This window comes from Eurytemora carolleeae, unplaced genomic scaffold (genome assembly GCF_000591075.1).
Source record: "Eurytemora carolleeae unplaced genomic scaffold, Eaff_2.0 scaffold421, whole genome shotgun sequence".
NCBI classification, from domain to species: domain Eukaryota; kingdom Metazoa; phylum Arthropoda; class Copepoda; order Calanoida; family Temoridae; genus Eurytemora; species Eurytemora carolleeae.
Window position 1 is genome coordinate 213058 of NW_019396311.1, and position 24191 is coordinate 237248.

Here is a 24191-nt window from a genome sequence, read left to right on the forward strand (position 1 = left end):
TAATCAGCTCTATCAGTAAATGGAAATATTTACTTCTACTGAAACTATGGTGGGAAAGAAAGAGAAGCTGTCAATTAACTTCTTCTCTTCGTTTACTTGTAAATTTGTAATTTGAAAAAAGCTTGTAAGAAATCAAAAGTTAAATAGAAAAGTCGTCTTCATAGTATTGATATAAACGCTGACCACAGTATGTTAAATCATATTATAAGTCTTAAAGAACTAAGATTCAAAATATTCATATTTCAAATTATTTTCCGAGATAGGTTTAAACAAATGTTTTATTGAAAAATCTAAAAAGAAAAATGTCAGCGAAATTTGATTTAGCTTCACTTAAAAATTATACAATTAAAATATTTTAATAGGAAGGGTAATTTAAATTTTACAATACTAAGAAGGGATAGGCCGTTTCACTTTTTTAAACACGACTTTGATTGAAGAAAAAAAATATCGCTTTAAAAAAGCAAAACCCGATTTTTTAGAATTGAAAACCCAACGATCGTTTACAACAAAGGAATACAATTATTTTTTCGTTTTCCAAACGATCGTTTCGTTTTCAATAGTTTTTATTTAATTCAAAAACAATCATATTCTTTTCCTAAAATTGTAAAAATGCAAAATTTATTTTTGAAATTTTCCCAAACAATTTTCTTTGTATTTTTCTGAACATTTTAAAAAACATTGCCCATCGCTAAGTATAAGAGGTACATCATATTACAGTGCAAATGTTAAACTAACCGCTATCTGGATAAAAAGATACAAATAAAGAGAACCATTGACAGCTGATACACCAGAACCATAATGAGCCTAAACATAGAATAAAATGAGCGAAAAAAGAAAATAAATTTTTTAAAAACAGCGAAGTAAAAAATGTGCACTTTAAATTCGAAAAAATCGAATCTGTTCGAATTATCGAATTCTCTGATAGAACTGGATAAAAGACTAAGGTTACACTTCTTAAGCAAAATTCGATGAGAAATTTTCCATTGCTTCCTTTAAACTAAAGTTTTAATTCAAGTGCTTGTACAAATTCTATATACAAATGTATTCTAAATTGTACAATGTACATGTCTGGGCTATACAAGCTCAGGCGACACTTCAAGGTGAAGACTGTCTTGAAAAATGATTCTATATAAGAAAAAGCAAAAGGTTTTCTCTTGGCAAATATTTACTATTTTTACAACGAGAACGAATTAAAATACACTTTTGTAGGTTTATCTATAAAATATTCTTGAATTTTTTTTTATTCCATGGGCAACGCCGGCCACCACAGCTAGTTATTAATAAGAGGGGAGAACAGAAAAGAATAAAGAAGAAAAGGTAAAGAGCCAGAAGAAAAAGAATCTAATTAAGCAAAGCTGCAAACTCATTTTTATTTTTAGAAAATTCAACAAAAGATTTAATCAGAAAAATAATTTATACTAGACTCCCTCTCAAACCAACATCTTCATTTCACTTTTTAATGAAAATATTCTATCCTTAAATATTCTTAATTTAAACATTAAACTAATTTGGCCACTAAATGAACTTTTGATTATAATTTTAAGCTTACTAAATTATTAACACTACATGCAAAGATGGCAATACCTTACAACATAAAATAATAATTTTCCAATATTTAAACATGGATATCTAACTCTCTACTTTTGAACAAAGAAAGGTTTTTAGGAGATATAGCGTTGATATTCAGGCATGTCAGTCTAGAAGTGGAGGATCTCTTGATATTGCATTTACAATACAGTCAATGTAAATTGTAAATTAATTAATACGCCGCTGATTCAACGCTGATTCAGTTCAGAGAACTGTGACCTTCACAATTGGACCGATTAAACATGTTTTATTCACATTTTCTCTTCTATACTTTTTTTTTGTCGGCCGATGCTTTTTAAACGAAAAAATTGAAAAGACAAGTCCGTACGTTTAAAGATAGTTGAATTAAAGACTAACACGTAATTGAATTGAAATTTAAGAAACCGGAGGCCGAATTTAAAGAATTTGAGCCGCGGCTTAAATCCGCCAAAACCCGGTTTTAATTCAGCGCCGGCTTAAATCTTGAAACATTTAATACAATTTTAAGCGGAACCAACCATATTTAAGCCGCGGCTTAAATTTAAGCCGCCGCTCAAATTCTTTAAATTCGGCCTCGAATGCATCTTGCCCTGGTGAGTCTGAGAATCGAGTAAAAGGTACACAGTTGTGAATCAATAATGTAGTATCAGATTCCCTAAAAAGTACTCACCACAGGTATAGGTATTTTAGTCTGGATGAGTTCAAGTCGCTGGGTAGCTTCGCCATGAATATTGGAAGCGTGGCATTCATAGATACCAAAGTGGTCGGGATTTAAGTAATCAATCTAAATAAAGAAAATTCTATTTAGATTAATAGATATGGGTACGTTTGGCGTTTGGTTGAACTTGGAAAGCAAAGATATGGAAATTCTTGATGTAGGTTTTTAAGGGAGGGATTTAGGTAAGGATTTATGTAGAGATTTAGTTAAGGATTTAGGTATAGATTAAGGCATGGATTTAGGTAGGAATTTAGGTATAGATTTAGGTAGGGATTAAAATAAGGATTTAGGTATAGATTAAGAGAGGGATTTAGGTAGATATTTATGTAGAGATTTAGGTAGGGATTAAGATAAGGATTTAGGTAGGGATTAAAATAAGGATTTAGGTTTAGATTAAGAGAGGGATTTAAGTAGGAATTTAGGTGGGAATTTGGGTAAGAATTTATTTAAGAATTTACGTGAGAATTTAGGTAAGTAGTTAGGTAGCAATTTATGTAAGAATATAGGTAGGGATTTAGATAGGGATTAAGGTAGAGATTTAGGTAGGGATTTAGGTATATAAGTATCACTATATTTGGTTTATATGAAAATGTATAAAGTGAGAACCAGAAAACTGTAGAAAAGGCGAGGACATTAAACCTTTAAAGCAATAGTTACAGTTAGTTTTACAGTTTATCTTTTTCGTGAACGCACAAAATTGTTCGAAAACGTTGGAGGAACGGTCAGGATCATTCAGAGCGATAAAAATCGATCATTTTTTTAAAACAAATTATCTGTAATCGCTCAAACGAACTTGAAAAAACTATCGTTTTTTTACTGAACAAACGAATTGGGTCTGTCCTAGAAAACGATTTTTGGACCCCCACCCCCTGGCCCCCCCCCTCCTATCAATTTTGTACATGATTTCAGCAAAATTATTAATTTATTTTTTATTATTTTAGGGTTAAGTTAGGTCAAGACATTTTCTGGGCCGAGCGCTGCGGTTAGGAGGCCGATTGCTGCAGCTAGGACAGACTAGGGGGCCGGGCGCTGCGGCCACATGATCAATGATAACCATCTAACGGTCGATTTTTGAAACAACCTTTAGGAAAAATGATCGTTTTTTACTAAACGAACGATTTTACTGAACAGACGATTTCACTGAACGATAGTTCTGATTACGAACGAAATCAATTTGTTTAAACGAACGAAATACGCCTTTCAATATTGACGAACGAATGCTATTTTGGCAAAAAACAGCAGTAACACGTTAAGCTAAATTAAATTACACGTAATATTATATGTTTATATGTTTTAAATTATAACTCCTCTTATTGGAGAGAGAAGATTATATTATGTATGTTACCGAATACATTTCACGGGCAGCCGTAGTACATTTGAATTTCCGTGCCGGGTCAACCTTTCCAGTCCCAGTTTGTACTGTAACAAGCTCTATGGACAGGACTAGCCGGTGCAACAAGATTGACGCGGTCAGACTTTACGCTTTATATAGGTTGAATTTACTATTACTAAAGGGGCAGAGGTGCGTGATATGTTTATCTCTTACTTTTGCGTAAAACATCTAAGATGTGTATCATTTGTGCAATTTACTTTAACTTGACGTAATATATACATTAACCAACCTTTACAGTAGATGCAGTGAGAGTGTCTCCTCGTGAAAAATGAACAACAAAATAGTTCTCCTCATTTACAATACTCACACCATTCTATATTAACCAGATTCTTTAAATATAAAGACGACATATTGGGGGGTTGAGACATTTTATAGATGGTTCACTTTATAGATGGACATTTCATAGATGGACATTTCATAGATGGACATTTTATAGATGGATATTTCACAAATGGACATTTTATAGATGGACATTTCATAGATGGACATTTCATAGATGGACATTTTATAGATGGACATTTTATAGATTGGACATTTTATAGATGGACATTTTATAGATGGACATTTCATAGATGGACATTTCATAGATGGACATTTTATAGATGGACATTTTATAGATGGATATTTTATAGATGGACATTTTATAGATGGTCATTTTATAGATGGACATTTTATAGATGGTCATTTTATAAAAAGACATTTCATAGATGGAAATTTTATAGATGGACATTTTATAGATGGACATTTTATAGATGGATATTTCACAAATGGACATTTTATAGATGGACATTTTATAGATGGAAATTTTATAGATGGACATTTTATAGATGGACATTTTATAGATGGACATTTTATAGATGATCATTTAATACATGGAAATTTTACAAAAAGGACATTTTTTAAATGGAAATTTTACAAATGGACTCTTATTTTCCTAATCTTTATACCTTTGCAACCTTTTATACCTCTTAGACCTTTTATATTTTAAACTACAGTGATAACCAGAAAACTCTGAAATAGGAAGACGACTTTATAACAATACTTAGGTGAATTTGTTGGTGTTACAAAGCAAATACTAGTCACTGATTAAATCACCATTTAATTGAAATGGGTCTTTCCCACTACAAAACAGCGATGTCCAATGCTCATTAGCCTATTTAAAGTATTTTTTTTTGTCGAAAAGTCGTCTTTTTATTCCGAAGTTTTTTGGTTATCACTGTATGAATTCTGCCAAATCAGATAGGTCCAAGGTTTTAAAAATGTATCAATTTATCACAGGACTAAACTGTAATTTACTAAAATAAACGATTCTAATGTTGTTTTTTGCAGAAATATTTCAATATCTTCATTGACATGCATTGATGATACTTCTTTAGATGAAAGATTTAAGTTTATTTATATTTTCCAGCCAACGTATCGCTCCCTGCCAACTTGATAGATGAACATTTTTATAAATTGTTAAAGAGACTGTACCCGTAAACTCAACAATGTCAGAGCCCGAAATTTAAAAGAGTATCGTAGAACGAAACTCTTGAGTTTCCTTTTTGGACTCTTAACATTTGTGTAGATTTTGATTTAAGAAATTCAATGAAAATGAAGAATATGAAAAACAATTTCATAACAAAAATATTGATATCCACAGAACTGTCTAACCCCATTCGTAAAACCCGGGTTTTAAAACTGGTTTTCATAATGATACCCTGTCTTAAGTTTTGGGCTGTGATGTCAGACTTAGGTAACTTGTTTTCTTTACTTAGTACATGCTGAATTCTGACAATTTCTTGCACCGTCGCAGTTGTTTAAATCCGAAAGTCACTTTTAATGATAACCAAATTTAAAATGATAATTTTTCCATTTAAAAAAGACAGATATCTTACTCGGCCTTGATCAGATGAAAGTATCATTGTAAATTTCTACATGGTGCCCTTTAAACATTATCAATTATCAGCTTGTATTAATAATACTAAAAAGTGAAGCAAAACTTAAACGAAATTTAAAGTTTTCAATCGATNAGCATTACTCAACCTGGAAAGTTTTAATAATAGCTCTGAATCAACATATATATTTAAATTAGTAAACAAACTGATGCATTTTTAGAGTATATGATTTTGATTAACCTTTCCCTTTCTTATTTATACTCTAAGGTTTATAAAATAACTCTTTTCTTTCAGTCACTCTACAAAAGTTAAAAAATATTTCTTTTATAACTTTAAAACTTAATGAGACCTGTTTTCGATTAATTACGCGAAAGGATGGAAAAGACAGTTTGATTGGAAAACATTTTTTGCCTTCATTTTTTTCTTGCAATATTTATGTATTTAATAAATCTTTCCAACCATGTTTTTTATAACTATTAATGAAATTTTGTGTACTTTATCATTCATTACAATAGGTGTTCTATAATGTAAAATTAGCCGTATGTATTATAGCATTATTATGTAAAATATAAAGTACGGATAGTTTTTGCTTAACTTCTATAAAACTTCTACATAAGACAAAAATAGCCCAATTGGTATAGGCGGTTATTGGAACTGTATGTAGCAAATATCGTAGCAAACCCCATATTTGTTGAACTGAGCATACCCACATATATATATATATATATATATATTAAAAATGAGCTACTTAATATGATTAAAACATGCATTGTGATTACGTTCATACCTATTCGATTTAATCCTTTAAATACGCCACATTAATCTATAACTACGCTGTAAACATGCGTAAAGATAGCTTAACTACGTTATATCTATCCTCGCTAATCTTATCAATACGTACAATAAACTTGTAATTATACGTCAATTCACTTTAACTTGTAACATAAGATATCTAAATAAAGTGAGTTAATATAGAAACTCCGTATTGTTTACTACGAGATAGTAATCGTTCTCTGTTTTGATAAACAGGTTGAGAATCGTCCCTTGTAATTTGGGATCGATTGTGACTAGCTTCCGATTAATATCGATAGCTGACAAGATCGCTCCCATTGGTAGTGGCGTTGACAGAGCGTGGATCAAATTCGTGTAGTTCTCTGCTTTGCTTAACAAGTTGAGGCCCTTTAATTTGGGATCGATTGTGACTAGCTTACGATTGATATCGATAGCTGACGAGATCACGCCTATTAGTAGTGGCGTTGATGGAGCAGGGATCGCATTTGCGTGGTTCCCTGTTTTGATAAACAGGTTAAGGATCGTCCCCTTCAATTTGGGATCGATAGTTGCGATTGATATCGGTAGCTAACTGGATTGTATCCTGGTTAAACATTGATAACTAAGTGAAACTAGACTGTACCTGGATAGATACTGGTACAAGCAATTGTTATGGAGTAGGCGTTTACTACATGTAAACATAATTTCGTTTTGAACTTTACACGTTTTTCTGAGTAATAATTAGGAACATATCGTCGTTTATATGTTTTAAAAGAAGTAAAAGTACCGACAGAGAGACCACAATTTGGCATTTTACATTTTCAGATGGAAAACAATTATATCTCATTCATTCTTGAGCCGAAGGTTTAAAGTGAAGCGCTGTGAATCGGACATACCAATTCATAAATGGAGGGTTACTTAAATAATTGGCTCTTAAAATCTGTTAATTCCTTTGTCCATGTTATTGCAGGGGCAGGGTAGGCTTCAATATCACAGACCAGAGATACACCATGACTAAAAATAAAATAAGATTTTAACATTTTACAAACATTTGCTGGGCTTCGCCACAAAAAAGGATTTTATAAGTTTCATCTTATCCCGATAAATTTGGTCTTAAAAATTATTGTTAAAATTCTTAAATTTGATTCCAAGGAATTTGGACTAAATATTAAATATGCAGAGTTAGATTTAAAGGGAGAGACCGGCAGCAAGAGTTGGTGAGGTGAGAGTGCACTTTTGTAGAAAAAGATTCACTTCTATTTTTACGGTGTACAGTTAGCGTACAGTCGTTGGTTTACGGTGTACAGTTAGCGTACAGTCGTTGGTTTATGGTGTACAGTTAGCGTACAGTCGTACAGTTTACGGTGTACAGGTAGCGTACAGTCGTTGGTGATATTTTACCAGTTGTTTTAGTTAACAGAAGAAAACATTTATAATTACTTAATAATCCGGACAAAACATGTCCAAAAATTTCATATAATCTAATTTACTTTTTGAAACATATTTTTTAAAAGAAATTATCGATAAAAGCCATAGTAGAACCGTAGGTTCTATTATTCCATTATCATCATTACATTTGCTGTTTCTATAATTTTACTCGCAGAATTCTATAAAATGTCGTTTAAAATGTTATTTAACAATTGTAAACAAAAGTTTCTTCAGCTGACTGTTATCAAATGAATCCTAAATTTTTACTCTATAATATTGCACTTTTTGTTCCACGACGATGTCTAGCCGGTCTCTCCCTTTTTAAAGAGAACTCAATATTTGGACATTTACAGTTTCTGTCACTACAAACTATGAAGAGCTCATATTAGGATGTTGTAGAAAAAAAGATTTCCGGGGTGGTGCTATAGTTTCAGCTCAACTTTTCTATTTTACCTTGCACATTATCAAAAGTTTCAGATTTTGCAGATTTTCTGTTTTCCTTTGTGGATTTCCAAAAATTGTAGAAAATCTGAATATTCGGAGGCATAGTTCTTCTATTTCAAATTAAAAACAAAATTCCTAGTCCTAAAATTACCAAATAAAGTTTTCTTAAATCACTTTACCAAAGGTATCTTAAATTTGCAGCCAAAGGTATCTTAAATTTGAAAGCAAAGGTATCTTAAATTTGCCGGCAAAGGTATCTTAAATTTGCAGCCAAAGGTATCTTAAATTTGAAAGCAAAGGTATCTTAAATTTGCCGGCAAAGTTATCTTAAATTTGCCGGCAAAGGTATCTTAAAATTGCATGCAAAGTTATCTTAAATTTGCAGGCAAAGGTATCTTAAAATTGCAGGCAAAGGTATCCTAAATTTGCAGGCAAAGGTATTTTAAATTTGCAGGCAAAGGTATCTTAGATTTGCCGGCAAAGTTATCTTAAATTTGAAGGCGAAGTTATCTTAAATTTGAAGGCAAAGGTATCTTAGATTTGCAGGCAAAGGTATTTTAAATTTGCAGGCTTAAAGGTATCTTATATTTGGAGGAGAGGTATCTTAAATTTGCAGGCAAAATTATCTTAAATGTGCAGGCAAAACTATCTTAAATTTGCAGGCAAAGGTATTTTAAATTTACAGACTTAAAGCTATTTTAAATTTGCAGGCTTAAAGGTATCATAAATTTGCACGCAAAGGTATCATAAATTACATGTAAGCAAAGGAATCCTAAGTTATGGAGGAAACGTTATCTTAAATTAAGTTAGTAAATTTATCCGAAATATTGCAAGCTAAAATATTTAAAACTACAAAACAAACTTTTTGTAAATGTAATCCCGAATTACACAAATAAATGTAATCCCGAATTACACAAAAATCCCGAATTAATTACACAAATAAATGAAATCCCGAATTACACAAATAAATGTAATCCCGAATTACACAAATAAATGAAATCCCGAATTACGCAAAGAAATGTAATCCCGAGTTACACAAAGAAATGTAATCCCGAATTACACAAATAAATGTAATCCCGAATTACACAAATAAATGTAATCCCGAATTACACAAATAAATGTAATCCCGAATTACACAAATAAATGTAATCCCGAATTACACAAATAAATGTAATCCCGAATTACACCAATAAATGTAATCCCGAATTACAAAAATAAATGTAATCCCTGAATTACACCAATAAATGTAATTCTGAATTACACAAATAAATGAAATCCCGAATTACACAAAGAAATGTAATCCCGAATTACACCGATAAATGTAATCCCAAATTACACAAAGAATTGTAATCCCGAATTACACAAATAAATGAAATCCCGAATTACACAAAGAAATGTAATCCCGAATTACACAAATAAAAGTTATCTTGAATTACACAAACGCAATTTTAAATTGTGTAAGCAACACAACGTAGAAATTAAAAATTCTTCTTAAAGTCTCCTTTCTTTTTAATATTTTATATATCCTCTCCTCATTAAAGATTAACTGTAAAGAAATTTTAAAACTTTCAAGTTTCAAAATTTAAATTGAATTTGGATTTTCCCAGGGATTATGATACGCGTTTTATTCTTGCCTGATAGAAAAATGAGATTTTTGGGGATGCTTTACTTTAAAGATATTTTTGCAATGAAGGAGTGGGGGTAAAAGTATCTTATTAAAGGGACTGTAAGCTTACCTTCAAGTGAACCTCCATGCAAAGACGGCAATGTCCAATTTACAACGGTACCCTTAAAAACTTAATCTGGGTAAAAAATGTCGTTTTTCTGAGTCAAAAGGGGTTTATTTCTTTGAATTTTTACATTGCTTCTGATGAGAATGCGAAATTGACTTTTGCAGAGAAACTGCAAATGAAAATAAACAGTTTAAAGAAACCAAAACATAGATTTCTAATTCATACTTGATCAGAAAAAGCATAAAGGACATATATAAGGTATAAACCGGACATTGCCATCTTTGCCGAAATATTTAAATATTTTGTATGACTTAACATCTCCATCTTGAATTTTTGAACGGTCTAATCCCTAACAAATCTGTGTTAAAAAAATGGGAAATCCAATATAGAAAACAGACAAATCTAAACAATTTTTAGTTTCATGAGTTAGAACAAAAACGCAAAGTTCAATTAGAAAGCCAAACATAAAACTAAATAATGGAAAAAGTGGCGCAAAGCGTCTGAAAGGAATATTTGAACAATTCGGATGAGCTTAAAGAGAGTGTTCGCAAAAAATGAAAGGGGTTTAGGCTAACGTCGAATCGAATTCGATGGTGATCGCCATAAGGTAGTACATTTTAAATAGGTAGTACATTTCAAATAGGTAGTACATTTCAAATAGGTATTACATTTCAAATAGGTAGTACATTTCAAATAGGTAGAACATTTCAAGTAGATAGTAAGTTTCAAATAGGTAGTACATTTCAAAAAGGTAGTACATTTCAAATAGGTAGTACATTTTAAATATGTAGTACATTTCAAATAGGTAGTACATTTCGAATAGGTAGTACATTTCAAATAGGTAGTACATTTCAAATAGATAGTACATTTCAAAAAGGTAGTACATTTCAAATAGGTAGTACATTTTAAATATGTAGTACATTTCAAAAAGGTGGTATATTTCAAATAGGAAGTACATTTCAAATAGGTAGTGCATTTCAAATAGGTAGTACATTTCAAATAGGTAGTACATTTCAAAAAGGTAGTACACTTCAAATAGGTAGTACATTTTAAATATGTAGTGCATTTCAAATAGGTAGTACATTTCAAATAGATAGTACATTTCAAATAAATTGTTGAATATCTATAAAATGTGGACTTTGGTTAACATAAAAAAGAGTGCTTAAAATTGTTTAAATCTTCAAAACAGACATCATAAAAAACGACAAAGCTTTTGCTTTTAGATATTTTTTTGAATTTTTTTCTTTGATTGATTTTCAATTATATTTAAGTCCATCTTAAATATTCCAGAGTTCTTTCTCCATTTTTCCTAGTAAAGCTAAAAACAAATAATTCTAGATTCTGCTAATCACCAAACAGGAAAATGTTTGAATAAGTTTCTATGTAAATATTCAAGTTTTGATTCATGATTCAGATCAAGCACTCAAGAATTACATTCCATTTATATAATGTACTTTACTGGTTTCCTGTCTGTTTGTCTATTTGTATCCAATAAACCTCAAAACAGATGAACCGGTTGGGCCCAAATTTTGTGTGGGACCTCACATGACCCCGGGGAAAATTCGCCACATAACATTACAATTTTTGTAAAAATAAGAAAAATTATCGAAAAAAAAATCCTGTAATTTTATGTTTCTTATTGTTTTACAATTTACAACGAGAAAACACACAAAGAGCAACAATTTAAAGTTGAAATAGAAGATGAACCTAAAACGCCCTAAAATGCAAAGAGAATAGAATATATATTAGAGGGGAATTTAGAGAATCTCTCGGTATAAATTTTTTAAGCCTGAAAGGGAGTTCACATTTACAAATCATGTAAATGTTCACAAATTATATGCAGTAGAGTACATTAATACAGTATTTTCCATAGACTATCCATTTCAATTTCGAAATTTTTAAATCATCGTTTGTAAAATGAAATGCATAGAGTCTATGTGAAATGATTATTGGTCAATTATGAAACCAGCCAATTTCATAATTTGGTTTTCTTTTAATATTAATTTTAGATTTTCTATAAAATGATATTCCAGGACCCAAAAGGTTATATAGCATAAATATGTGAAGTACACCTGCAGTATGGAAACAGTACAACTAAATGGCCGTTTTACACTTTTTTCTAGTAAATTCCCCTCTAATATATATTCTATTATCTTTGCCTAAAAGCCTAGATTCCTTTAAATATTATAAAACTGTCCTCCTCTTCTCAAAAAACTAGTTTATCTGGATATATGGACAATTTTGACTCTCAATGGAAGTTCTATATAATGTTGATTTTAACCCGAAATACACAACTTTGTTATTAATGTAACACAAATATACAAAATCATAGCGGTCACAGCATAAGAATTGAAATTCTAAAAACCTAAATATTCAATTTTAATTTTTGTTTTTCTCTTCCAAGTATTTTCCGATACAGCTGCAATACAATTTGTTGAATCGTGTTTATTTAGATATATTGTTTCAGTATTCTGTATTCTATACACAAACCTTGTTGAATCGTGTTTATTTAGATATATTGTTTTAGTATTCTGTATTCTATACACAAACCTTGTTGCTTTTTCCAATCTAAACTGAAATTGCGGATTTACAAAACTTCTTTTGTGGAATTTATCTGTTTTCCATGTGGATAGAATTCCATTTTAAAAAGTGCGATGAATTTCTGTCTTTTATTTTAAACTAGCCTGGGAACCCAGCGCTGCCCTGGTTACTAAAAGTTACTCCCGCCGTTTACCCGCACTTAAACGATTTTACCGGGAAACTAATTTTTTGCTTTTAAAGTCAACCCACTCAATAAAGAATCTTAAAACTAAGCTGAGAACATTCCCGTGGGTCTCCCGAGTACCCTAATCAAAATTTAAAGCAAATCTGTCCAGGGTGTTTTGAGTTATGACCAGACAAACAAACAGAGATTACAACTTTATATCTACAATAAATTACCTGAGTGCCTGATGAACTCTAGGTCTAGGAACAGATATTCTAGGTCCAAATCTAACCTAAAAAATCAATAAATAATCATAAAGAAATTTTTAGGAAGATATTTGAATAAAGAAGAATTTTAAACAAAATTTTAACGTATTTCCACGCAAAAATACAAAATAGTAAAATGCTGATCTGAAAAAATCTTTAAAACAATGTTGTAATATTTTTTCTCAGAACAAATAATTAAGAACAGTTTGGAGACATTTCACATTTATTTTGTAAAAGCAATAATACTGCTCAGAAATAAATTTCACATAAACATTGAGATCAATATTTTGTTTGATTGGTGAATTAAAGAGCAACAACTAAAAGATAAAAGTTGATAGAAAACCAGTTAAAAGATTAGTACTGATGTACACGGTAAAAACTGTAACAGTTACCAAAAGGCGGAACCTTAAAGGGACTGTAAAGGAAAAATGAAAGGGGGTATAGGCTGAAAGCTAATCACTTTTGCTCTTGATCGCGACCCATGAAAGTTATATCTGATGTTCCTGTCTCGAGAAAGTGATATAAAACTGTGTTAAAATTATTCAAAAATTCATACATGTAAAATTTTGAAAATCTGAAACTTAAATCACGTGACCAGAACTATCACCAATGGCAGAGCAGTATACTGGTCACGTGACCACTTTACTGCACTGCCATTGGTGGAATTTCTGGTCAAGTAATACGGACTTATATAAATAATATTATGAATTAAATCTATTAAAAATAGAAATAACAAATATAAAATTAGAATTGGAGTAAGCGTAAGTTACAATTGGCTTTCTCTGGGATATCATCGTTTTCAGATTGGTTGCATATTTGCTGAATTTGATCTTTTTAAACCCACTACTTTTATACAAAATTGTATATATATTAATTTTCGTATAAATTTGACAAAGTTGTAAATCAGTTTCTCGAGATAGGAACATCAGATATAACTTTCATGGGTCGCGATCAAGAGCTAAAGTGATTAGCTTTCAGTCTATACCCCCTTTCATTTTTCCTTTACAGTCCCTTTAAGAGAGTATTGGTGAATGAAACTCCTAAGATTTTAATGTAAGAATTAAAAAACAATAATACTAATCATATAAAAATATTTTGAACCAAAAAATTGATAAGAAAATTGTCCTAACCCTGGTTCCGATACCGGGTTTTTATGACGATACTCTGTCTTAACATTCGGGCTATACCTTGAGAGTAAAATGTTTTGATACAGGGGCAGAAACTTGATTATCTGCAGTGCAAGAATATTCACCCCTATCTTCTCTCCTCACACTATCTATCCTGAAATCAAATACAAGATAAGGGGTGTTCATTTTGGTGAAAATCACCCTCTCCAGGAAATCATTTTTCACAGTAAATAGTAAGTAGTCTAAAATAAGAGAAAAAATTGTGTAATAAGTATACACGTAAAATAAATGCCCCTGTGAAAAAATTAAAACTTGCCAATAACAACGCATTGCATTGTAAACTTATAAAGCTCAAAAAATTTTTAAATTAATAGATATAGAGACAATAAATAATCAAAACCCCAAAAGAGCGCAAAAAATGGAAACTATTAAAAAAAAATGTCAGAAAAAAACTTTTCACTTACTGCAGTGTTTCTCCGTACAGTTTAACTGATGAGGTATCGGGCAGAACTTTTCTATCCTTTCTTCTCCATTCTACCCTAATTAATAGATATAGAGATAAAAAAGATAGAGAGATAGATAAATAAATAGATAAATAAAATAAAAGATAAATAGATAAAAGGGATATAAGGATGAATTGACTGAATAAATAAATGAAATAAAGGAAAAAAAATAAATGAATAAATGCAGAAAAAGATCTAAATTATATAAGTGGGAAAAAATAGACGGCGGAATGAGTAAAAGGATGAATGATACCTAGGATGAGGATAACCAGTAGCTCGGCTAATGAGTGAATGAATGAATGATACCTAGGATGAGGATAAGACGGCTGAAAGAGTGAATGAATGAATGATACCTAGGATGAGGATAACCAGTAGCTGGACAGTTAAGAACTATATCTTCTCCTTCCACTACAGTTTGCTCAGAGGTCTGGTTAGAGTGTATCTCAGCTGGTAGCCGGACCTATAGATAGATAGATAGATAGATAGATAGATAGATAGATAGATAGATAGATAGATAGATAGATAGATAGATAGATAGATAGATAGATAAATCGATAGATAGATCGAAAGATAGATAGATAGATAGAAAGATAGCTAGATAGATGGATAGAAAGATAGATAAAGACAGGCTGAACTAATTCTAAATAAATCAATCATTATCAATCTGCTTCGACATCAGTTTAGAAGATTTTTAAAGGAAATTAAAGTTATTGTTTCTCTTTAAGTTCACCCGGTATGAAAACATTGTAATTTTTCCCATTAACGAGATTATTTCCATATTAATTGTGCACTGTTTATTTTTGGTCGTCTTCAATAACCTCCCCCCAACCCCTCCGCTATATATATATGTATCTTGTATAATGTAGAAGTGTATCAGATTTTACAATACTTTTATGATATTGGTTAAACTGAACCCTGGGTTACATAAACTTAAAAATCGTGACATCAAGCATATGTTATATCCAAATATATGATCAAATATTTCAAGAAAAAAAAGTAATGCATGACAGAGGCATAAAGAAAAAAGGTTTGAATGTGAAGACCGGCTGACCTGTATATCGGTGATTGATAGAGTATATGCGGAACTTGAAGCATCATACCTAAAATTATTCAAGATGGAAAATATGCATAAAAAATTAGGTTTGGTCAAATTTGTTAGAATATACAGGGTGTCATTGAAAAACCTGGACTGGTGGCTAAAACGCTTCAATTTCGGACCATTATTGACAATTTCGGACCATTATTGACAATTTCGGACCATTATTCACAATTTCGGACCATTATTGACAATTTCGGATCATTATTGACAATTTCGGACCATTATTGACAATTTCGGACCATTATTGACAATTTTGGATATCATTGATGTCTACTGAAAATTTCTGATTGAATGTAGTAAACTAGAGCCGTCATTCTCTTCATCCATCATTCTCGTTTCACACCTTATTCAAGTTTATTCCTCTGATGAAAAGGAAGGGATTGCCCTGCTAGATCTAGAAACCTCAATCCTTGGGATTTATATTTATGGAGTAATCTTAAACCTAAAAGTAAGTTTAAACCCACAGACTAAGTAAACCGTGTATGTATGTATCCATAGTTCTACCACATTCCTAAAGTTAATTATTTATAATTACCGTAGGGGGAGATACGTCCCCTTCTTTTCATAATTTTGAAGCGTCTGTTTTTACCCGTATTATGTTGTTTTAAACCGAAAGTTCTAGAACTAAACGAGTTATAATTACTCCATGGTGAAATTTGTCCCCCTCTCTTTGAACCCCTCTTCTCTGTTAGAGCCAATCAGATCTCATGCAACGCAATTATTATAATTAAGATAATCAAAAAGACACCCAACTCTTTTATCCCCACCAATAGGAACCCTTACTACCCAATTATGTATCATTATAAATATAAATAACCAATCAAAATCTGAATAGTCCAATTATCGCACGCAGTTCCTGCTCCCTTGGGAGTATAAAAAGGGGCTTGATTTCTCCCCAAGTCTGAGTTCATAACAGAAATTTCTCCAGAGTGAAACTGCGTGTGATTCCGCCTATTCAGGTTTTAAAGTTTTCTTTATTACTTTTTGCTTTTGCTCCCCTTTTCTATTTCCAAGTTTAGCTTAGTTCTTTTAGATTGATTCTTTTACTCTGTAGGCTCGTATTCATGTATGTTCTCCCTAGTACTTAGTTTTTAAGGATTTATATTGTGTCAGTTTCAAAGATAAATAAAATATCTTCTATGCTTTTAACTTGCTTATTTGAGACCAGAACTTTGAGCTCAGCTTTATTTCAAATAAGATAAGGAATCGTATCGTAGTCAATAGTTAAGCAATTTTGAACTGAAAAGTTAATCTAGAATTTAAAAGATTTGTCATTCTCCTACAACCGTGCACCAGCTAGAGAACAAAACATTGGAAGAAAGAGCAGATAAAGAAAAACATCCTTGATGTCAAAAGCAAAGCTCTGATTTTCAACAAAGATGATGGATGTCTCTAGTTTTCAATCAGAAACTTTGAATAGATAACAATAATGTACAAATCGTTAATATTAGGTCAAAATCGATGCACTAGCTACCACTTCAGGTTTTTCGGAACACCCTGCATGCTTTTATCAACAGCCGATGGAAGGTGAGATTAGATAATTATTTACATTTATTTAAGCTTTAACCATGTGTTTGTTTTGTTCCAGCACAAGCTCTAGTGCACGACGAATTCACATGTACCGTACTGAATTTTCTATGTACAATTAATAGTTGTCCAAGAAGAGGTAGAATAACGATTATACATCGCAAGGTTGCTACTCTACTTTTAAATGGTGGAAGACTGTGTAATGCAGAGCAACCCAAAAAGACTTAAGAGACGACTGTACGGAATTTTGTCAGTATTTTTTGTTTAAAAAAAGCCTATATTTAGGGCATAAGCCTAAGATTAAATCGTTAAATTTAAAGAGATTTAGGTCGTTATTTTAGTATCATCCTTTGTATCCTTGTATCCAATGCACTATAGTTTCAGTAGAAGTACATATTTCCATTTACTGATAGCGCCGACTGAAGGATTCATAACTCTGATTGGATAATGAGATAGATAGAACGATAGATGTTACAGCTATACTATTTCTATTGCTTCAGAATAGACAACAAACACATGACTGAACCCTGATTGGATCAGGCGCTAATGGATTCGGCATACAGAGGAGTAAATGAAACGTGATTTATCTTAAATCTGATTTTCCATCAAAATATTTTCAGTTTTACTTAATAAACGGTAAAACTTAATTTAAACTTTTAATTAATTTAGTGAAATGTGAAAGGAATAGATATGTGCAGATAGCACCAATTCAAATTAAAACTAGTATTTTGATTTTTAACAAAATAGTAATTTGAAAAGATTAAACAAAAAGTAAAAGTTCCTTAAGAATTTTTTAAATCAGACTAGACTGTAAAGACGTAGATTAAAGTGGTCCTGTACTGTTTAGTGTTAGAGGATACATTTTTAGCGTCGATTTTTAAAAAATTATTTAAAAACGACGACGAACTATGTCACAAAAAATAAAGCAATAAACTACCTTTTCTCTTGCCGGTCGCTCCCTTTAAACAACAAAAAAAAGTTCGAAAATCATTCAGGAAGTTTTCTTAAATATTTTTTTCTTTTTTTGCTTTCTCAATCTTAAATCTGGATATTTTTGTCTCACAAAATCTTGGTCAAATTTAGATATTTTTGTTTCAAAAAATCTTAGTCAAATCTGGATATTTTTGTCTTACAAAGTCTTAGTCAAATCTGAATATTTTTGTCTCACAAAATCTTAGTCAAATTTAGATATTTTTGTTTCACAAAATCTTAGTCAAATCTGGATATTTTTGTCTTACTAAATCTTAGCCAAATCTGGATATTTTTGCCTCACAAAATCTTAGTCAAATCTGGATATTTTTGTCTTATTAAACCTTAGTCAAATCTGGATATTTTTGTCTTACTAAATCTTAGTCAAATCTGGATATTTTTGTCTCACTAAATCTTAGTAAAATCTAGATATTTTTGTTTCAGAAAATCTTAGTCAAATCCGGATATTTTTGTCTTACTAAATCTTATTCAAATCTGGATATTTTTGTCTCACTAAATCTTAGTCAAATCTGGATATTTTTTTCTTACTAAATCTTAGTAAAATCTGTATATTTTTGTCTCATTAAATCTTAAACTTTTTCGATGGAGTCGGTCCTTGACGACTTGAATAAATTCAACTATAAATTAGCTGATTACAAAGAAAGTTTTAGGACAACTAATATTTGTTATTTGAACAAAGCTTGGATTGATGGGACACTTGAATATAAAGAAGAAAACTTAAGATAAAATATGTTAAGCTTGGTGACAAAGACACAAGACGAGTAGGTTTTGCCGTTGCAAATTCTTTTACTTACGGAATTCAGACAGAAATTAAAAAATGTCTATCATATATAGACACAGAAAAGAAAATTATTAAAGTCTTTAGCAAAATCATCTGGCTATACTCCGATTTGTTTATGATTGGATTTGATATTTCGCTAACTGTCCCTTTTACTTACACAAGTTTAAATCTAGGGTCTCTAACAGCTAACGTTTTCCCAGTAGATAGAGGTAGATACTCATAGCTTTGTCCTCTTTCCTCCCTAGATAGATAGATAGAGGTAAATACTAAACAAAAACAAACAAAAAATTTCGCGGATTTTATAACGAAATTTCATAGATTTTTAAAATTGTCAAAAATCGAATTTTGTTAGAGGTAAATCTTTAAAAATTCGATCATATGTTTTCTCTGGGGTCCTGTGATGTCCCACAAAAAAATTGGGTCCAATCTGTTTAGCCGTTTTGACGTTTATTGGATACAAACAAACAGACAGACACCCAAATAGACAAACAAAGTATATATATAGATATATATAGATAAATAGATAGATAGATAGATAGATAGATATATAGATAGATAGATAGATAGATAGAGTTCTGAACCCTCTAGTAATAAGTTATAAGAAATATATATATATACTGGAAGTTATTTATGCGTTTTTATTAGAGTCTGACCCACGTCCTCTATATTGGTGACCCCTGACTTTGAACATACAGTTAAACGCTATCCAGTTTCGTGATTTTCTTGAACTTTGAACATTAAGTGATACATCTGAGCATCATGACCGACCGAAAAGAAACTCCAACCGAGTTTGTAGCCAAAGTCTCCGTCAAGCTCCCGGATTTCTGGACAGAGGACCCCGACCTGTGGTTCCTTAATGCAGAGGAGGCCTTCAGAAACATCCAAATCACACAACTACTCCCAGAGCTAATGAGCTACACAGCTACTCCCGGAGATAATCAGCTATACAGATACTCCAGAAGCTAACTAGCTATACAGCCACTCCTGGAGCTAATCAGCTACACTGCTACTCCCGGAGATAATCAGCTACACTGCTACTCCCAGAGCTAATCAGCTATGCTACTCCCGGAGCTAATGAGCTACACAGCTACTCCCGGAGCTAATCAGCTATACAGATACTCCCAGAGCTAATCAGCTACACTGCTACTCCAGAAGCTAATCAGCTACACAGCTACTCCTGGAGCTAATAAGCTAAACCTTGGCTACTCCTGGAGCTAATAAGCTGTACCTCAGCTACTCCTGGAGCTAATAAGCTAAACCTCAGCTATTCCTGGAGCTAATAAGTTAAACCTCGGCTACTCCTGGAGCTAATAAGCTAAACCTCGGCTACTCCTGAAGCTAATAAGCTAAACCTCGGCTACTCCTGAAGCTAATAAGCTAAACCTCGGCTACTCCTGAAGCTAATAAGCTAAACCTCAGCCACCCCTAGCGCTAATAAGCTAAACCTCAACTACTCCTGGAGCTAATAAGCTAAACCTTAGCTACTCCTGGAGCTAACAAGCTATACCTCGGCTACTCCTGGAGCTGCAAATGTAATGGCTGACAATCTCCTCGTCCCCCTCCAGCATCTCCTCTTGCTCCGAAATATCCTCCCGCTCCACAACTGCCTCCTTCCCCTGGGGTTAAGGTGTCTGAGGTGTCGGAGGTGTCTGAGGTGTCAGTTTCAACAATTCCATCACCTTTTCCAACTTCTTCATTGATTAATTTTTCAGAATTAGCTAAAGAACAGCTGTCCCGCCCGGATATACTCCGCCTAAAGGTTTCCCCCACCCTCCGCCTTGCCACTGTTCCAGTTCAGGATAATTCTCTTCTGCTCCCTACTCAATTCCAAGCACAAGATCCCCCAGCCGATCTGTTCTATGAAAACCTTAAAAATTCGATGTCTGGTTTTTAACCTGTTCCGCCTCGTCATAATATTTCTACATGGACATGTTGCTCCTCTAGCCCCACTCTACGAAGCTCCTCACAAGGTTTTATCCACCAAAGAGAAAAAGAGTAACTTTTAACCTAAAACCAAATATTTTACACCCAAGGCTTCAATGTTAAAAGAGTTTTATCGCTAGCCTCCGCCTTCATTCTCCGCCTTCAGCCTCCGACTTCATCCTCCGGCCTCTCCGCTGGGGGGGGAGTAATGTGGAAGACGATGCCTGCCCGCCTTAAACAAGTTCCACAAGATTCAACGGAATGAGAATGGATACGGGGCATTGTACTGACGGACAGTCTACACGTGTGATATGGAGATAGACTCATGTTCTGAACCCTCTAGTTATAAGTTATAAGAAATATATATATATACTGGAAGTTATTTATGCGTTTTTATTAGAGTCTGACCCACGTCCTCTATAATATAATATTAATATTAATAATAATAATAATAAAAATAATAATAATAATTATAAGGGGTTTTAAAAGGACTATAGTTAAAAGTATGGATAAGGTATGGGTCAAATATTGGCTAGGTTTAAAAATGAATTTGGCTTTAAATGGATTATTTCAAAGTTTGATTTGGTTAAAAACTGACTAAGTTCAAAAATAGACATAGGTTAAAAATTAATGATCTGCCTAAACAGATGAATTAAGTTTATGAAGATGAATTAAGTTTATGAAGATGAATTCAGTTTATGAAGATGAATTCAGTTTATGGAGATGAATTAAGTTTATGGAGCTGAATTGAGTTTATGGAGATGAATTAAGTTTATGGAGATGAATTAAGTTTATGAAGATGAATTAAGTTTAAGAAGATGAATTCAGTTTAAGAAGATGAATCCAGTTTAAGAAATGAATTCAGTTTATGAAGATGAATTCAGTTTAAGAAGATGAATTCAGTTTAAGAAGATGAATCCAGTTTAAGAAGATGAATTAAGTTTATGAAGATGAATTCAGTTTATGAAGATGAATTCAGTTTAAGAAGATGAATTCAGTTTATGGAGATGAATTAAGTTTAAGAAGATGAATCCAGTTTATGGAAATGAATTTAGTTTATGAAAATGAATTCAGTTTATGAAGATGAATCCAGTTTAAGAAGATGAATCCAGTTTATGAAGATGAATTCAGTTTAAGAAGATGAATTCAGTTTAAGAAGATGAATTCAGTTTAAGAAGATGAATTCAGTTTATGAAGATGAATTCAGTTTATGAAGATGATTTAAGTTTATGGAGCTGAATGGAGTATATGGAGATGAATTAAATTTATGGAGATGAATTAAGTTTATGAAGATGAATTCACTTTAAGAAGATGAATTAAGTTTAAGAAGATGAATTCACTTTAAGAAGATGAATTCAGTTTAAGAAGATGAATCCAGTTTAAGAAATGAACTTAGTGGTCTGTAGGGTTGAAATTATGGGTTGAAAAATGACCGAAGCAGGTGCTAAGAAGGTTTCTGGAACCCGGGCCTCATCTCACGGATCTCAGATCCATCCAAAGTTATCAACACTTCTTTTAAATTCCTAATTTAGCATTTGCAATTTTATGATGGCATTGATACTTTGAAATACAATTAAATTAAAAAAAATGTAGTTTTTTTTACAGAAATGAAATTTAAGAACAGAAAAAAAGCGTTGACACTTTTGGATGATTCCTAATTCATTTCCTTTCATGAGTAGAATAGGGGCAAAATCTGGACAAAGAGTTCACCCTACTGCACAGGCAGGATTTGGGCGGAAATAATGGGACTGTTCGCGTAATTTAAAGTGACCCTCCCTCCCAACTGTACCCTTGAAAGCATTGTCTGATCAAGTATTTATTAGAAATTAATGTTTAAATTAAAAAACCCGATTATTTTCAATTCTGGGTGCTCTACAGAAGTGACTAGGACACGCCGCACTGTTATAATTACGTCTTTAATCCGTTTTCTTGATTAAAAACTTCCTTTAGCGGATGAAAAATTAATTTGTCTTTCCTGAGCTTTAAATTGTATACAATGCGCTGATGCAGAAGAGGTTTCGTGATTTTATATCAAATGGTCGTTTTTAAAAATACTGATAAATAAAGGAATTGAGTCTTTGTCACAAACCAACAAAGACAAAATTAAGTATTATGGCAATGGTACTGAGCCGTAAGAAAATATGGATGAGGGAATAACGGAAAGAAAATATGGATGAGGGAAGGTAAATATGGAGAACGGAAAGAAAATATGGAATGAGGGAAGGTGAATATGGAGAACGGAAAGGAAATATGGATGAGGGAAGGTGAATATGGATAATGGAAAGAAAATATGGAATGAGGGAAGGTGAATATGGATTATGGAAAGAAAATATGGATGAGGGAATGTGAATAAGGAGAACGGAAAGAAAATATGAATGAGGGAAGGGGAATATGGAGAACGGAAAAACTTTACAGAAATATGGATAAGGGAAAGGAAATATGGGTATGGATAGGAAAATATGGATAATGGAAAGGAAATATGGATAAGGATAGAAAAATATGGATCATGGAAAGGAAATATGGATAAGGGTAGGAAAATATGGATAATGGAAAGAAAATATGGATAATGGTAGGAAAATATGGATAATGGAAAGGAAATATGGATAAGGATAGGAAAATATGGATCATGGAAAGGAAATATGGATAAGGATAGGAAAATATGGATAATGGAAAGGAAATTTGGATAAGGATAGGAAAATATGGATAATGGAAAGGAAATATAGATAAGGGTAGGAAAATATGGATAATGGAAAGAAAATATGGATAATGGTGGGAAAATATGGATAATGGAAAGGATATATGGATAAGGATAGGAAAATATGGATAATGGAAAGGAAATATGAATAAGGATAGGAAAATATGGATAATGGAAAGGAAATATGGATAAGGATAGGAAAATTTGGATAATGGAAAGGAAATATGGATAAGGATAGGAAAATATGGATAATGGAAAGGAAATATGGATAAGGGTAGGAAAATATGGATAATGGAAAGGAAATATGGATAAGGGTAGGAAAATATGAATACGGGCAGGGAAATTTCAAGTAAAATGAAGTTAGGATAAGGGAATGAAACTACAGGGAGTCCCAAGAACATAACAGTTGGTGAATATTTGTAAATGTCTTCTTCCATAATTTGTTAAGATGTTGGATACCAAAGAGAATTATAATAAACATTAAATGGCAGTATTATTATAGTAAAATCAATCACAGATTGAGATATATTGGAGTAAAAGATTTTCTACCGAACTAAACTGCAAAAAGTCTTTAAATTTTATCCAGTATTTGGAAGACGACATTCAAAACTATTCATCAACTGTCATATTTTGTGGGACTTCCTGT

The 24191-nt window shown here is 32.0% G+C and overlaps 1 protein-coding gene across 1 annotated transcript; it reads right to left on the reverse strand.

The window, feature by feature from the left end:
* Positions 1-610: 610 nt before the first annotated feature.
* LOC111700699 (lachesin) lies at positions 611-15275 on the reverse strand. The gene is made up of 9 exons (XM_023471704.1): positions 15261-15275; positions 14884-14990; positions 14492-14566; positions 14088-14181; positions 12871-12926; positions 7276-7339; positions 3907-3990; positions 2237-2350; positions 611-804 (listed from the first exon to the last, which is right to left on the reverse strand). The coding sequence occupies exons 1-9, from the start codon at positions 15273-15275 to the stop codon at positions 712-714; spliced, it is 702 nt and encodes a 233-aa protein (XP_023327472.1). The 3' UTR covers positions 611-711.
* Between the last annotated feature and the right edge of the window lie 8916 nt (positions 15276-24191).

Bases quoted from the DNA above. Each gene is read 5' to 3' on its own strand.
- LOC111700699 (XM_023471704.1), bottom strand. The intron at 14,567-14,883 runs GTATCATTCATT...TCTATTAATTAG, and splicing joins ACTGGTTATCCTCATCCTAG to GGTAGAATGGAGAAGAAAGG. The intron at 7,340-12,870 runs GTAATTTATTGT...TTTTATTTTTAG, and splicing joins AGAGTTCATCAGGCACTCAG to TCATGGTGTATCTCTGGTCT.